This window comes from Gavia stellata, chromosome 7 (genome assembly GCF_030936135.1).
Source record: "Gavia stellata isolate bGavSte3 chromosome 7, bGavSte3.hap2, whole genome shotgun sequence".
Taxonomy (NCBI): domain Eukaryota; kingdom Metazoa; phylum Chordata; class Aves; order Gaviiformes; family Gaviidae; genus Gavia; species Gavia stellata.
In genome coordinates this window covers 10352293-10370227 of record NC_082600.1, presented here as the reverse complement: position 1 = coordinate 10370227, position 17935 = coordinate 10352293, and the positions used below count along the sequence as shown (strand labels likewise).

Below are 17935 nucleotides of genomic sequence, written 5' to 3'. Positions count from 1 at the left end.
TAAAGCACAACAGAAACAAGATTGAGGAAAATATTGTTCCCTTCATTAGGCCTGTATTTAAACGCAAAAAAGTAATACCACATGTAATTAACATATTCACAAAAGAAAAAAACAATGCCTCGCTATGTTGGTACTGTACAGTAGATGCACCCATTAGTGTTCTTGAGATGGGCCGAACATGGGGATAAACAAACATTTCTGGATCTATTTACACATAAGTGGTTATGTTCCTATGTAAATACAAATGACCAACAGATTCCTAACATTGATTGTATTAACATCATTTTCTAATCTGGACATAATACCAAAAAAGTGTTATAAACTGCCATAAAACCTCCTTTTCTGCAACATAAATTAAAAGGAATGACATGTAAAAAAACCAAAATATTTAAGTTATTAAATCAAATATACAGAGTGATTCATTTAATATGTACATATTTACAAAAAAGCACTTTCACTATTAGAAAATAAACTGTGTCAGTTGGGGAACCTAGAGTTCTCACAATTTTACTATATTGATATGGCAGTCTTTGACAGTTGCTATAGAAAAAGTTTAATCTCAAGGCACTTGTCACATGCTTCAATACTGCAATTCTAAAGTAATTAAACAGAAATAAAAAGGCCACTTTTAAACCACAGTTGAAAGATCTCTGATTTTTTTTGTTCCTATTACAAAGTGTGTAAGGCAAATTTGGAAAAAAAAATCTTACAGAAGCTACTAACGTAACAAGTGCAGTGAGCTGCCATTAATAGAGATTCAAAGTCAAGAAAGCAGTTTAAAGTTCACACAATTTCCTCAACCAGGAGGTTTTAAAGCCACCATTAAATTAGAGCACGTAATAAAAAAGAAATACATTCTGTAAACAGTGTACAGTCTTTTGTAATAAACTTTACACATATTGAAAATACAACCTCTCCTCTGCCACACAGCGAGTGTATTATAAGTAAACTTTACAAAAATAGCAACTATCAAAGATTACTCATTTTTTATCTGACAGTCATTGAATAATTTATACAAGGCTAAAGAAACAAAATAAATTTTATTTATTCTTTTTATTTATTTATTTAATTTTTTTTACGCAAAATAAAGAAACTATGAACATTTGACTCCAGATATTTTTAGTCCTTGATGCAAAGCGGAGATGTCAATTTTACCCCTCCCCAGAAAGCGCAGGCACAGTCTGCCCACATTCCAAATACAGGTTAGTCTCTACTGCCTTCAAAGTTTGATGCATTCACATTTTTTACAGATCTGTTGTCCATTTTGCCTATTTGATGGGATTTCTTTACTGGACTGCTCTCTGACGTGTCAGATGCCTTTGTCGGCAAAGGCTTTGTGAGTTTGCGAGAGAGGAATTTGTCCATTTCCTCATCTCTTTCCTCCTCTTCATCCTCCTCTTCCTCATACTCTACATACTCCTCTACTGCATCACAAGTTCTTTTTTGAGGAGATATGAAGTTTTTGCATTCATAACGAATGTCTTTGTTACTGTAAGATCTGTCTATAGGATTTCTTATGGGATTTAAGGGTGCCCACTGGTTATTGGCACCCTCTTCTCTGGGAGGACGACTTCTCTCTCTCTCTTTTCTTCTCTTCCGAGTCCACCACACGCAGACGATTATACAAGTCAGCCATACAATGCTAAATACTGCACAAAGAATTGGAACCAAATAATCTAGAGGGGAAAAAAAACACCAAAGTCTTGAGTTAACAGAACTAGATATATAGCACTGGACATCTGCAGAAGTATCCACTGTAACTACAGGTGAGCCCTAGAAAGATTTTTTAGGAAAAAGGAAATAAGACGTCATTACAGCACAATGATAACTGTCTGAATGCACTAGTCTATGTAGAAATGCTCTTTACTAGTTTAAATTAAGTTAGAGTTTTCCCTGCTTAATGATGATGGGGGAAATGCTACATTTGAGATGTTTTTTCCCCTCCAACGGACAAACCCGTTATATAAGCAGGTGCTTGAGAAAGAGATGCTAAGCTAAGTTGGCCCAGAAAACCTCAGTAATTACTATCCTTGCAGGAGGCACACTATGAAGAGTACTATGCCTCTAAGTTGCTCTAAAGTTACTAGCACTTGCATCAGAAATATGTGCTGTTTACTATTAGAAAGAAGAGTCCTTTACCATCAAGTCCACAGACAGTTATGTATCAACTATCGCAAAAAACATTCAGGTTAGAGCTATGGAACCAACTCAATCATGCATTCTTTAGGATGTTCCAATTTTACTTCAGAGTAAAACACCAGAATATCATCACTAGAGGTAAGAGTCTTCACTGCTCAATGAATAAACAAAAGGAGTTGAGACAATGGCTTTTCTCCACATTCCCAATCACAAACCCCACTAGTGCTCTCCCAGCCTCAGAGACCGAGGTTCTTTTTCTAGGAAACCATTCCTGAAATTTCCCCTCCTCAAGGGCTTTACTGCTAGGATAGGAAACCAACATTTTTCTACTCTTCTTGATAAGCAAGAATTCACACGTGGTCAGAGGCAGTAAGACATGAGGTGCTTTGCTTTTTGTAGAGACAGCAGGATTGCTCAAAAGCTCTGCAGACAAATGCTGTCAACCTACCACTCCAAAGTCTGATCCAAATGTAAATTCCCTTTGCAGTTTTAAGACAATTGCTTACAGAATAACCTGCTAACGGCTGTACAAAAACAACCGACTGCTTCAACACCATGGTCATTCATTCTAACATTGAAGTGTCTTCTGAAAATATTCTTACGTGTAATATGAGACATTCTCAAACATTTCCTTCTGGTAAAGGGGGATGAATAAACTGTAAACATGGTTGGACTCAAGGGATGTAAAAATTGTATTTTAGCAGTTTGGGGAAGGATGGTACTGCTATTCTCTCCTCATTTTTCATAAGCAACCTAATACTAAGCCATGAATGGGGGGGAAATGCTTCAAGGAAAAAGGAGCTCTTCATACCAGCTTCTCCAAGATCAGAATACAAAGCTTGCATTCTCACTGCTATCACATCTATTATTTTGTCATATGACTGTGGATCGAAGTTTACTTAATAGAAGGTTCTTATACAGAGAGCTGTCTGTATATAGATTCCAAATCCAGAATATTTTTTTCTTAAAGCTAGAGGAAATTAATGAAGTGTCTAAATGATCATCTCCATCTACACACTTGAGCATCCCACAGAAATGAGATTCTCAACACAGACATAGAGCTTTACACCACATTTTGTGATAAGTTTCCACCTACCTTACCCAATTAAGGGGTAACAATAAAAGAAATCAAATCAAAGAACATGGGGTCCAGGCTCAACTTAATTCATAACAACTCCACTTAAAGAACTAGGAGCCACTGGTCATCCACTCATCATCCATATTAAAAGTGGATGGAAACCATTCTCTAGCACTAGCTGCAAGAGAAATCAAAGTCTCTCCACTTTCTTAGGAGAATCTTTGAATCATATTGAGGTGGGATGCAAAGTAATCCCCATCCCGTTCGCCCTAGCATTTAACACACAATCAGAAGAAATAGGCTGAGGTATGTCAGAATCTCAGCTCAATTCTTTATCATCTACGCAATTTCTCTTCAAGGCAAGAACAAAGCTGGTACACTCCTTCAGGGCAGCTGAGGAAATGCTACATTTGCCAAGGCTTTAACAGATGAAAGGCATTCCCTAGATGGGAAATGCAAGGGAAGTAGAACCAGGCAATTCACTAATTGTTTGGACTATGGGTGGAAGATCTTCCAGAAGATTACATTGTGGAGGTCTAGGAAAAAGTTGGGAGAGTCTACCATTGTAAGATTTCCACTCTGGGGCTTTGTTGAACTGAAGCCTACCAAGGGTCTTCCACAAGACAGTCTCCTGCCTCCCCCCCAGGCAGGAACACAAGCACGCAAAACATAGGAAAATTGGAAAGAATTTGAACAGCACATGAGAAGAACTCCTGATATTGTGAAAGGTATGCTTAGACTGGAGAATGAGGTTGGAAGTCAGAGCCAAAACAATGGCAAGGGTACATGGGGATATTATGTTAGGGACGAGGTTAAGTTTAAACCAGCACACAAGCACAGAATCTTGATTTTTAAAGCCACTTTCTCTTCCGTTAGAAATACCAATTAAAGAAACAACCCGACCTATCATTTTCCCTAACATGTAAAGAAAGATAAGAAAAGACTGACAGTAAGGGAACAGAAAATGCTTACACCCACACAGAGCACATATGCATTGGGAACCTTACCTGATGATGAATTCCCAACAACGATGGTCTCTACTTTGACTTCAGTTACTGCCAACATAACAGTGCTGTTTTGCCGCTTAGTGATTGCATTTACTATTGTATTAGCAGCATTCTGTATGAGACTATTATCTTGTTCATCTCGATGCGGGACAAAAGACTAAAAGAGAGTGAAGGGGAAAACCAAAAAGTTATTGCAATCACCTAAGCATGGAAATCTACTTTTTAAAGCCTGCTACATCTTAATTGAATTCACTAGGTTGAATTTACCTTACAGTAGTTACAAAAAGAACCCTAGAAGTTCACTGTAGCAATAGCATGGCTGGCTCTATCCGAACTGCAGATGCAGTGTCAGACTTGGTGGGTAACACACCTACTTGCTAATCTAGCATACCTCAAATAAAAGGCAGCTGATTTCCATGTTACTTACACTGCTAATCTAAACTTAGTCATAGTTTGGAGCACTTCAAGACTTGTGGATTACCTAGGTAGAAGCTGGGACTACTAACAGTCTGCTCTATACCATACACTTTGCTTCCTGCCTCACAGCTCAGCATGTTCTTTATGGCACTGGTAGACACAGACAGTCCAGCTTCTGCCTGGAGAAATGCTTTACTATGAAAATTAACTCTTTCTTGGAAACTAAGCAACAGGTAAGCATTGAATAATTGGGCTGTAAATGCCTCTAAAGCAAGTCTTTAGCTCAGTAGGGCAACAGTTACTTTCATCTGATCAACATGCACGTTCTTCCACTTCCCACTTAGCACTTAATGTATTTAATGAACTACTGAAGCAGCCATACTCTAAATGCATAGCAGAAACTTCTTCACAAGATCCAATCCAGCCACCTGCAACTGTATCTCCTTACTGAGGAGGTCAATAGACCAAGTTTTGACAGAACAGATAGGCACTTATTCACTAGTTTGGGCTGAATTAGTCTTTAAAGTCATTTATCAGGAGGTTGTCTGTCTGTTCTGTCATTAACAAAACCGGCAGTTTCAGCTATCTAGCATTATAGGAAATTGTGAGATCACAAAATGGCTTTGCAGTCAGACTAAGCCACAGATTACACTACCTGCACTGAAGTGAAACAAGCTTAAACCACCTCTTCCCGAGCTCAAACTATTAAGAAAAAGTTTTCCTATATATATTAATACAAGTGGCATACTTACAATAGCAACTTCCACTGCATTCTCTGTGGAGTAAGACAGATCACATAATATTATCAGAGTTCTGTCCCTAGAAACAGTTCTAGTAGCTGGTAAATACCGGATTTCAGAACAGATATTTTCAGTTGTAGTGCCCTGTTAAAAGCAAAGGAGATTGTAAGACTTTAGTTCAAGTAAAAAAATGGTACATAAAAATCTTCAGAGGTTTTGCAGCTACTGAGACCTGATGAAGGCAGCAAGAAAGGGCAGAAAAGTGAAGAACAGGGTTTTGGAATGATGGACAAGAAACTGAGCTTGCATGACTATCCTAGTACAGTCTGAGCCCATCTTGAAATGTAAGAAAGTAGTTCTCCGAGATTTAAAAAAGAAAATACAACATTCAGTACAAACCCTAGTTTTGCCTCGCCCTTTAGACAAAGCACAATTAATAGCAACAGAGGAATCTAATAGTAAATTTTGCAAGTTTATGGCAGCAAGGAGTCGTATTACAAACATTAATCTTCCATGCTTTGACATGGAATATATCCTTACATATATTGCCATACTTCATTAATAATCTGTTCTCACCTGGGGGACTTTGTCTCCATTAAAAATTAAAGTAATTCTAGCACAGTCATTGTCCAAGTATCCAGAATTAGGCAGACACTTGATATTGGCAGGCAGAGGTTCAGAGGCACTGCATTCTCCCCAGTCTGTGCATGGTGGCTGAAAACATTTCATATACTTCTCCTGGCATTCTTGACCCATGGGACACTGGTTATTTGAATTATCCCAGTGTTTGTGTAACAGACAAGGTTTTTTCCCACACCACACCTAGAAATTAAAAAGAACAAAGTACTGTTACAGTTAATTGCTCTTATGCATCAAATCAAAACAAGCAATTCACATAAGATGGTCATGATCTACTACTGACTGAAAAAAAATCCATTATTTCAATACCGCTGTAGTCCCAGTAATAGAGGGAGCTGCTCTTTCACAAAACAAGGACATTTTGTATGGACAAAAGAGTAAAAATTGTGCAAAGATTACCTGAGACACCAATGACTAGGCATACCTCCTTAGACACTTACAGATTTGTCCCACGTAACTGAGTTATACAGAAGTTTAAGCATTTACTTTAAACTAGTCATCTAGGCTTCTATAATCTAGAAAGAGAAACACCTCCACAAGGATTAATTTCGCTTCAATATTTATACTGAGATCCTTGCCACAGAATGCTGAAGATGTTAAGAACTGATGCACACTGGTGATAAGCACTGTCACTTCAACCACTGTCCCAAAAGAACACAGTATGCTGGTATCCCCACGTTGCTGAGGTGCAGCAAGCTTCCAAACACAGCTCCATTTCATGATGTAACTTTTAAGATTCTATATAATACTACACAGCTATTAGTTTTGGAACTTACGGATTTCTTAAAGCACAACTGTCAGCAAGAAAGCATATTGTTACATTACAAAAAAGAACCAAACACCATATATGGATAAGCTGCATTTACCACACCACCATTTCTGAGATTCTAGTTACCTTCACGTACTGTTATCTTCTGAAGACATCTCAAACTTGAAATCACAACACCATAAAGGGTCTAAAATAGCATTTCTAACTAAGTGCAAGATTTAGTTATTTGTCTACAGTGCATATCTAGCTAAACAAATTAAGATTAAGGCTGGATAGGTTAATAAGACCCAGAGTTTTTTAAACTGGTGCTTCCAGTGAAACGTGGGAGAACTGCTGTGTGAGGCAATGTTTTAAGTGCTATTAGTGCTCATCTGAAGCCACCCACCCAGCCCTACAACTTGTAAGCAGCACTGATCTTGTCTCTCTCCAGCTGTGATGTAAAGCTGCACAGGTACCACAAATCCACTGAGAAATGCTATCTCAGGAGGGCTGAAAAGCCAGTCTTACTTTTTCTAGGTCACAACCACCAGGATATAGTCTGTAATAAATATACAAAGGTTGCAATTTTCAATTCATAAACCTACTGAAGGACAATACAAAAAGGCGATTATTACCCACTGAAGAAATATTTCTTCCTACATGCCCTTTACCTTGGAACTAACATTTCAAAAAATTAGGAGCTCTAAAACAGTGTTTGCAAAGCTTTGGCAGAGTGTTTTATTTATCCTTTCAAGGATCATTATTCCATTCCAGTTCATATTTCCTCTTCTGCAAAAAATGCCTGTCTGCTTCTAAAGAGCTTGTTCTAGCAGGTAGAGAGCAGGACAGTAGCTTATGATTATAAAGACAATCCCATAAATATTTTTTACAGGAAGTCATTAGACACTTTTTTTTTCCCCAAAGGCAGTTTGGGGGAGACCTATACAAGAGTCTAGATGGAAAAAACCAAAAATTAACTTCTGCATGAAGAACAATAATAGGTTTGTTTCAGCCAGAAGGATTTAAGAAAATAGGTCAAAATGCCTACCTTGGTGCAGTCAATACGGCCATCCAAACAGTGGCAGTTGTTGCATTCTTGATCCCACCTGCTGCCATGGGGAAAGGTCATTCCTTTATGCCAGCAAGGTTTTCCAATTCCAATAACTAAGAAAAAAAGCACACTCAGACACTTCACCTCTTCAAGTTACTGAAGCTATACAAATTTAAATCAAAAAAATACTAGCTACTGTTCCTTACACAGACTACTGTATATAAACTCTATACTGGCTACATTGTACCCTACTGTTTTTTGGGTAAAGGTTCATAGCAGATATACCTTCTTGGCACCTCGGACCAATTCTTCCAGGGGGACAAGTGCATCGGTATCCATTTATTTCATCTATACAAGTGGCACCATATCCACAAGGGGAAGACTGGCATTCATCAATATCTAGACAGAACACAGGTAAAACTCAATAGCAAGGACATAGGACATGGTAATTAAACATTTATTGAGATGTAAACTGACAATACCTGCTTTCTTAACAAGCAAAGGACAGTTTGGCTTCAGAATTAATCTCCTAATTGGATAGTTCTACCATTTCAGCAGTAACCTCTAACAGATTTCTCATAATTGCACCCTAATTGAAGTTCTGGTCATCAAAGCAGCAGACATATGCTGACTCATCTCACAGAGCAGAGGTGTCGGACAGCTGAAGGTGCTTATGTCTTCTCCACATTCAGCTACAGAACTGAAGTCCCATAACCTGTTCTGGCACTAATCTCAGACATTTAGGCTTCCTAGAAAAGCACATGCTTTCAGGAAGTTAGCACAGTGCAAGAGCTAAACAATGAATTGGCTCAACAGTGCTCAAAAAAAAGTGACTTACTGCAATACAATTCACCATAAGAGTAATAGTTTAGTGTGTAACAGACATTTGATATTACTGTTCTTAATAACCTTGAAATACTGAGTAGATTTATTTAGTACATACACTCTTAGCACAGAGGCCTCTTAAAAAACCCAAAGGCTTCGAAGATTTAGAGACTTAGCCACAGAAATCTATTGAAAAAGGCAGGGAAGCATGGTCCATTCAGATGTGTAGCAACCTGTTATTTGTTATCCTGGGGAAGTGACCAACACTAATTTATGCAACAGTCTACCAAACGCAACAGAAACCACCTGTCAAGTTGTGAGCCACAGGCACCAACTGCTTAATTTTCAACCATAACCATTCTCTTCCAAGACATCTTTCAAAAGGTTTCCATTGTAAATGAATGCCCACTTCAACCCCTCAGAAAAACTGTTTAAACACCAGTTCTCGACTGATGCACAGTATCAACTCATCTCCTGTGTTTAAAGGGCTGGACTTAGAAAGTGAATATCATAAATGGTAGTAGTGACACTGTTACTCATATAGGCAATGGAAAATACCAAATGAATGTGAAAGGGCTTTCCGTTCTATTCTAGCTTCCTTCAGAAGTGCTCCAAGATGAAGTTTTATGCAAATACAAAAGTATCTAAACTACTACAGGGTTTAACTACTCTTTCCTCCTCTCTTCAAGCTAGTTGGTTTAAGATTCTCTAGTCTCTGTATGCTGAAAAAAAGCAACTGTTAACTCTATTTTTGTTACTGCCATAAAAGGCATTTTTGTCAGAGCTACTCCTTTTTTTCTATACCAGTCTAAACAAGAAAAAAAAAAGAGTCTGCAGTCCCATTACAAATGCACAGTATTTGCCTTTGACTACAAATAGTCCTCTCTGCATTTCTTGTCTGGAAAAGGAAAACTCAATATCCCTCACTGCATGTCTCGATCTATATACATGATTACCTGCCATCCCTGGTTCTATATCCAGAGATCACTAAGTTGACGCTACCACAAGTGCTACAGTCACCCTCTGACTAGAGGTGTTGGTTCATTTACTATCTGCCAGAATGAGGATGAAATCTCAACCTGAAAGCACACCACCATACTGATGGAGTGGAAGGACCAAGCCCAACAGCCTTGAGGCTACAGAAGACAAAGTCCGAGCTTCTGAAGAGGTAGAAATAAGACAAAGTAAAATTAAGGTATCTATCACAGGCAAGTCAAAATGGTAATACTCCATTTCAAAAAAAACAAACAAAACCAAAACCTCCCGCAACACTTCAATGCAGTTTTAGGGTCTTTTGCTCCCCCTTCTTTTCAGTTTCTATCCTTCAGAATAATTGCAGTGTAACAAGTTTGGTTTATAGCTTTGAAAGACCTCTATCATACGTCTTTATGCTAATTCACATGCCAGCACTACACTCCTGATGCCTTTGTTTTAATTTGCAATGTCTCAGTGGGTTTCACTTTCTAATGTTAAATGGAACACCTAGTGATACATGTCATCTTTAACGACAAGTTGCTTATCAAGAAAAATACTTAATAAGCTTCTATGATGCCAGCACCCTAGAACCTTCAGAAATGTCTGATAAAATCCAGCAACCAAGTCTTTGAGTACAATTTAAGCCAACTCATTTCAGTTCCATTTAATGAAATGAAGAAAAGAACTTAAGTTGCCATCATTTACAAGATATCAGTACCTGGCTGACTGACAGGTGGCTTCTGCTTCATTATTCGGAATTCAGCTAACATAATGCTAAAAGGGTCACAGGGTATTCTTTCCTATTTGTGTGTCAGAATAGTACAACCTTTCAGGTCTTTACCCATACAGGTACTTACTAATTCTGCAGTCAGGACCAGCAAACCCAGGCGCACATTCACATCGAAACCAATTCACACCATCAACACAGATGCCTCCATTGTAACTGTAAAAATAATAAACTTACCATCACACCAAGCGTTCTCAGGGTAGATTCACTGTCTAAAGATCAGCAAAAACCACAGGCCTCGTGCAGCGTGTTCAAATGCAGATTTCTATTGTCCCTATTCACAGTACTTTCTCACTATTCAACAATGCAGAATTAAAAAGTCCCTGCTAATTCATAATACAAGTCTACTTAATAAGCCATCTACATTGTTTCATTGGTCTCTAATTAAAGCTTTGTTAAACCTTCTGCTGCTGTTTAGGGGGACGATCTATCGCCATCAACACAGAAAGCATAATGTTACATAAACAATATTGCTTAGTAAGTCACCTGTTAAAACAGCAACATCCTACAAAGTGTGTGCATGTGTGGGGAAGTATATCAACAGAACTCAAGGAGATAAAACAGCACTGTAAAGTGAATATGGAGAAAGCCTGACCTTTTGCAAGGTTTTTTCTTTATTTTTTTTAATACATGAAGTACAGGTTATTGCACCAGAATGGACAACAGAGAAAAATAAAGGTAGATGGTTTGCTTCACCCACATCAGTACTTTTTCCTTGCAACCATGAATAAACCCCCTCTATATTTAAAATCTTCTCATTGTATTTTCCAAAAAATTAATTTTGTTTTTAAAACACAGTCATACATAGTATTTGATCTAACAGGACATCTTTATATTATCTAAAATGATTTATTGAAAACTAATGGGTTTTGATTTCTCATTTTTTATTCTAAAGCTCAATTGTACATGCTTGAAATGTTATCAAGTCTGATTCATTTCATGTCCCAGTAATTCACTAGTCAGTTCTGGCATGAAGGCTACACTAAAATACTTTTATCTGTTCATATATGAATCAACTAAGGATTGTTTTGTGGCCTTTGTTGCTGTCAAGGAATAGATAAGGTATGGCAAAAAACTGTTTTAAGATTTTTACAGAGGCTGGCTTCAATTATTTTACAGTAGAATTAGTTCTAATCTTGAATGAAAATCCATATTACTGTGCTCACTTTTATTTTCACAATAGGTACAGAACTGCAGTTCGCATACTTACCATGGATGAGGGTTGCAGTCATTGGTATCTATAAAAAAACAATACAGACTAGTGTAACTAGTGGCATGTTTCTTTTCTAATGTATAGTATTTAGTTCAACAGACACTATATTTGATAAAGAAAACAAAAGAAAAATACCGATTTGAACATTTTCTTCTGCATTTGCAAAGAAAGTTCAATTAGACCTGACATACAAATGAAATACCTTAAATTTTATGAATAGACTGACAAATGCAAGATTTTACAACTTTGGTGTATTTTTATAGATCAACAGCACAGACTGATATGCAGCATGATGGCAACATAACAGAAATAAAACAGGGTATCGGTTGCATTGGTAGTAGGTAATTCAACCAGGCTCTAAAAGCTTTCTAAGGGATTGCTGCTACTTTGGCACTACATATGTATATGTGCAACTAGCCAGATTTCTTAAACAAATCTTTCAAATTATAAACGGCTCTGAATTATTTGTTAGCATTTATACTAGCACTGTCAGATTTAAACAGCTAATTAGGACATACGTCAATACTACAGTAACTTCACACTAGATTTAGAGCTCAACTTTGGATTTCCCTCCCCACACACACCATGTTACGCCTTGGAAAAGAAAATAAAATCAAAGTTGCAGGCTTTACTCCACCTAAACAATTCATTGTATTGGTATTTCAAAGTAGTTAACTGCTATCCTCAGAGAAAATGATGGAATATACACTACTGTCTGCCTTTCCACATACTTTTCATTATTAAAATCAGTATTTTTGTGAGGATTTTTTTGCTCTGCACATGTTCCCCAAAATTGTATTTCTACAGAAGGTTGAAAGGCTTATTTTGGCAGATACTAGGTGCAAAAAGCAGCATGAAAAGTTCTTCATTCATTACTCGAGCATCATCATCTTTACCCACCTCCCACCCTGAATGATTCAGGTATTTTGGCACATGAAACTTGCTTTGTTTCAGTTAACAGCTCTGTGCCAGACACTCCTAGTATCCCAAGGGAACGCAGGGGAAGAAAGGAGAAAAGCCTTACTCTGAGTGCATGTACGTCCTTCCCATCCTTCTTTGCAGATGCAAGAAAAGGAATCGCCACTGCCAACGCATGTTCCGCCATTCATGCAAGGGTTTGGAATACAGCTGCTGTTTTTAGCTTTGAAAACAGAAAAGGTTTCTATCTATCATCTGGATATGTCAGTATCACAATCCTGAACAGCATTTAAGTCAACAGTGCAAGACTTACATGAAGGTCAAAAGACTCCAACAATAGTCACATTGCATGGTAATCTCTCACCTACCTTCACCATCATCCCAGTTCAATTGTTTGATTGAACTGTGAAGTTTTATAAAAAAAAAAAAATATCTATTTTTTCCCCATCTGTGAAGCATCCTTAAAATACTGCTACATTCCTACTTTGGCAGTGAGTTACATGGGTCGTGAGGTGTACTTCATAATAACATACTAATATTTAAGTTCAGATTTTTATTAAATGCTGCAATTGTATCTAAAAAGTAGAAAAACTATACTAAATTACCTTCATCCAACTTCTTGGTCCTAATGGAAGTTTCATATTCAGAAAAATGTACCAGGGAGACTACATTCAATCCACAAAAAGATCAACAGTAGTTCCCTACAGCAGGCAGTAACCCCACAAATCTCCTAGGAAGAACCACTTCATTTCATTTTTCCTGAGTATGTCTGCTCATATGCCTCTCGATCACAAACTTATTCACATGATGCACCTTGCAAAGTGGGGGACTAAGTTCCCAAGAAAACCCTTACACAGGGTCTCTAAAGACTAATAGAGAAGTCAAGACACAAGTCCAAGTGTTCCAAATCTGCTTAGGAGAAGCTATGTAAAAGACCGTGTAGGCAGCCTGCAGAGAACAACTTCCTAAAAATCAGTATCATGTCAGGTGAGTAGAAGAAATTACTCTAAACTTCAGTCACCAGCCAACTGGAACAGCTTTGAACTAGCCAGCTAGAAGAACAGTGTGCCTATTTACTAAACAGTTAAGTATTATTTAAACACTTCTCTTCTACTTCTGGCTTTATCTGTAGACAATTTAAAAAGCTTACCAGTGTTGCAAGTACTTCCTATCCATTCTGGAGGACATGAACAGCGGAATGTGTCTCCATCATCATAGCATGTTCCACCATTGCTACAAGTATTCGCATCACATTGGTATTCACCTATGCATCACAATAAAATGGTTTTAATTTCCACTGGTCTTGCTGAATTTTAAGACTAGGTACTTTTTAATCACAAAATTACTTTTAAAGAGGCTTTATATTTAAATGCAACAGTACTAGAAACACATAGTTCCACTTGCTGTACTACATTAAACAAAAAGGAGTGGAATCTAAGGGCATCTCTTACAATACTATTTCGCTACATGAAGGAATACATTTTTAAATGTTCCATTTTGTTGCTGGGAAACTGGAAGAAGTAATGAAAATATGCCTATTATTGCACTGCAATTGTTTTATTTTAAATTTCAGGAACTCTAGTCTCATGAGAAGAAAGAAAACAAATCTTTGGGTAAACTAAAGATCAAAGTAAAGAACACTTACGTGAATGGCAAGTTTTGCCTTTCCAGTCATTCTTACATTCACAATAGAAGTCATTTACCAAATCAATGCATCGGCCACCGTTGTGACATGGGTTAGGAGAACAGTCATTGAAATCTAGAAAAAGCATTATTCAAATTAGATGATCTAGCCTAGCCAAGGCCATGAGAAAGTATAAAATACTTCTTTATAAAGGAAAGAAATTGTGTACTATTTGGGAAGATGAATTTCCTAATTGTTATGGGGTTATCTTTATATAAGCAAGGACAAAACTCTGATTTAATACAGAACACCACAAACTATGAAAGATTTTCTGACAGCTTAAGAGAAAAAGTTTCATTCAGTATGACTCCTATGTAGAGCACCAAAGTAGTTAATTTTTCCAGCAAACAGCTGTAAGGTGAACTTCAGAGAAAACATTCTAGTAGGAACCACAATGTCCTGAAAAGGAGCCCCAACCCAGGACATTCACATGACACAATTAAGGCTCCCTCTCCTGCTTTGTATCTCAAAATACAGAGAGTTAAAGCCATTAGATGGTTTGACCGTACGTATACATATTTATGTGCGTATACATACACATAAATATATACATACACATACATGAATGTTAGAGAAAATTCTTTTCACTCAGAATCACAGAATCACTAAGGTTGGAAAAGACCTGTAAGATCATCAAGTCCAACCTTAAAAAAAAAACAACAAAAAAAACCAACAAAAAAAACCCAACAACAAACCACAACACACCAAAAACCAACCCACCCAACACCACACAGCACCATGCCCATCAAGCTACATCCCACAATGCCACATCGAGACAAACATTTTAGTAGACAGCACATAATTATTTCAGACCAAACTTCATCTAGACCACACAAAAAGTTCTTTTGACAGTGACAGCTGCCAAAAGCTTCTCCGTCTTTATTTCATATCTCAATTGGTGCATGTACTGTAGTAAGTCTCAGCAAGTCCTTGCCATCATGTTTTAGAAGGGGCTTCATTCAGAGTAGAAAAAGAACCAACTGCAGTTTCCTCTGAGGTAACTTAACTATGAACTGACACAGTACACTTCTTTGTCAACTAAGGCCCAATACATCTCAAGCCAGAGCAGCAAGAGTAAAGGCCTGCTCCCACTGAATCCGGAATACAAAACACTGACTCATGATATTCATTGCGTAAAAATTCAGGCTTCCACAGATCTCTTCTTACTAAAGGAGCAGATAGTAAATTTATAAATTCCTTCAGTAAGGTGGATGCACATTATAGCTTGCACTGGCTTAAAGCTAAAAGGCTTTTCAAGTTTTGAAACTACTGTGTATGAGTAGATTAGGTAAGGGACAAACTTAGGTACAGTAAGTAAGTACATATGCTTATAGCAATAAAAGCAATATAATGAGTAGACCCCCTAACACAGTATATTCACTTTTACCTCTCTTCAGGAGAAAAAGACATTCTGTCCTCCTGAGATATATCCTGTACTATACCAAAGAATCAGATTACGATCCTATTAAAGGAACTGAGCTTTTTAGAGCTGCTACCCAAAAATCTTCTTGAAAATATCTTTGCAAACAACACTGGGTAGACTGTAATTATAGAACAGAAAAACTACCCCATTATTATTAACCACGTACCAACCATCACTAACGGTTACAGCAAAGTTACAATATTGGCCTGTATCAGAAATAGTGTGGCCAGCAGGACTCGGGAAGTGATCGTGCCCCTGTACTCAGCCCTGGTGAGGCCGCACCTTGAATCCTGTGTTCAGTTTTGGGCCCCTCGCTGCAAGAAGGACATTGAGGTGCTGGACCGTGTCCAGAGAAGGGCAGCGAACCTGGTGAGGGGTCTGGAGCACGAGTCTTCTGAGGAGCAGCTGAGAGAACTGGGGTTGTTTAGTCTGGAGAAGAGGAGGCTCAGGGGAGACCTTACCACTCTCTACAACTACCTGCAAGGGGGTTGTAGAGAGGTGGGTGTTGGTCTCTTCTCCCAAGTGACTAGCGACAGGACAAGGGGAAATGGCCTCAAGTTACACCAGGGGAGGTTTAGACTGGGTATTAGGAAAAATTTCTTTACCGAGAGAGTGGTCAAACATTGGAACAGGCTGCCCAGGGAGGTGGTGGAGTCACCATCACTGGAGGTGTTCAAGGAACGTGTAGACATGGCACTTAAGGACATGGTTTAGTGGACATGGTGGTGTTGGGTTGATGGTTGGACTTGATGATCTTACAGGTCTTTTCCAACCTTAATGATTCTGTGATTTGACCCTGAAATGCTTAGCGGTACTCACTTGTGTCACACAATTCTCCTTCCCAGCCACTTGAGCAGAAACATCTAAATGAATCAACTTCATCGATGCATGTCCCACCATTCTTGCAAGGTTTCCCAAGACAATCATTGATATCTACGACAAAAGGTCAACAGTTATTGCTCAAGGCTGTCTTCACCTACCTAGAGGAGTGATCTACACTTGGGTCTCTAAGAAAAGCAGCACGAAGTTATACTCCATTTGTACATACATAAAAACAAATCAAACATCCATTTTCAGACCTGGTAAGGTTTCTAGATGTATTTTCTCTCATGCAGCAAGTCGAACCAGAGCATTAAGTTCACCTAGCAAAAATATCCAGGTGTTCAAAAAAATACCTGAAACAGCAATACACATGCTCCTAAGCTGTGCTGTCAATGTGTCTGTCCCTTCTTACCACCTGCATGTTGGAGAAATTCATGGTTTCTTGTAAGACTGTATGTAAAGGTAGTGGGTACAGATACATTCACATTGAAGTTGGACTAAAACCAGTTTTATTTCACAGAGGAAGGGTGAACCACTACAAAGACAACTGTTACCAGAAGAAACTGGATTTCAAGCAGTACGCCTGAAATAACGCTCTACGCAACTTTACTAAAATCTTTATGTTTTCTTTTATGTTGTAAAGCTTCATAACAAGAACTTTAAGGACTTTTTAGAGCAAGAAAATAATTTAGAAAAAACTCCTACTTACTTTCATGACAATATATTCCAGTAAAACCTCTTTCACAGGCACAAGTAAAATTCCCTCCTGGCTGACTAATACACCGTCCATGAGGCCCACAAACATTAGACGAAATGAAACGGATTCCTTCTTGGGTAGCATTAGTGAAGACTTCTATTGTACAGCTGTCTATTACTAAGAATGAGAAGTATATCATCAGAGGAATAATATGCATCACCAATCAGCTCTTAGTTTTAAAAGAGTTATCCAAAAATTAAGACTAGTCAAAATTTAAAAGTTAACTATCAGTTACCCCCTACCTCTTTATAAATAAGGACTGTTACAAGCATTTCTTCTCACTGCCTCACTATTTCACAAAGTCCAAGTGAATACAATAAAAATGTTTCTGCTTTATGCTATTTCCAGAAATACTACTTTTCTTTTTTAATATACCACCAATACATTAAGACAATTTTCTGGACAACAGCAGGTACCTTTACAAGAATTGTTCTTGCAGTGGTCCTTGAGATGAGAACAATTCTTTCCATCGTAGTCATCAGGGCAGGCACAGTAATAATCTCCTCCCAGATCATAGCATTTAGCCCCATTCTGGCAAGGATTAGGTTCACAGAAATCAATATCCATCTGTAAGAGAGAGCATAGTTAGCAGCAGCTGCTTCATTTCCCAGGAGTAAGCAGCATTATCTGTGTTGCCAAAGACACAGATGAAGCTAATTTACAAGGAACCTCGAGTTTTAAGAAGGTTTATGAATCATATATATTGCATTCC

General features: G+C 37.9%; 1 protein-coding gene across 1 annotated transcript in view; it reads right to left on the bottom strand.

The window, feature by feature from the left end:
* Window positions 1-1032: 1032 nt before the first annotated feature.
* The window catches only part of JAG2 (jagged canonical Notch ligand 2), a 70882-nt gene continuing 53979 nt past the window's right edge, over window positions 1033-17935 (bottom strand). The window contains exons 13-26 of the mRNA XM_059819563.1: window positions 17640-17790; window positions 17176-17340; window positions 16464-16577; window positions 14183-14296; window positions 13688-13801; window positions 12644-12760; window positions 11617-11644; window positions 10477-10562; window positions 8105-8218; window positions 7817-7932; window positions 5958-6203; window positions 5394-5525; window positions 4225-4381; window positions 1033-1676 (exon numbers count right to left, since the gene is read on the bottom strand). Of these exons, the coding sequence (XP_059675546.1) occupies window positions 1204-1676; window positions 4225-4381; window positions 5394-5525; window positions 5958-6203; window positions 7817-7932; window positions 8105-8218; window positions 10477-10562; window positions 11617-11644; window positions 12644-12760; window positions 13688-13801; window positions 14183-14296; window positions 16464-16577; window positions 17176-17340; window positions 17640-17790 (2127 nt within the window). The 3' untranslated portion in view covers window positions 1033-1203. The remainder of the gene's footprint in view (window positions 1677-4224; window positions 4382-5393; window positions 5526-5957; window positions 6204-7816; window positions 7933-8104; window positions 8219-10476; window positions 10563-11616; window positions 11645-12643; window positions 12761-13687; window positions 13802-14182; window positions 14297-16463; window positions 16578-17175; window positions 17341-17639; window positions 17791-17935) is intronic.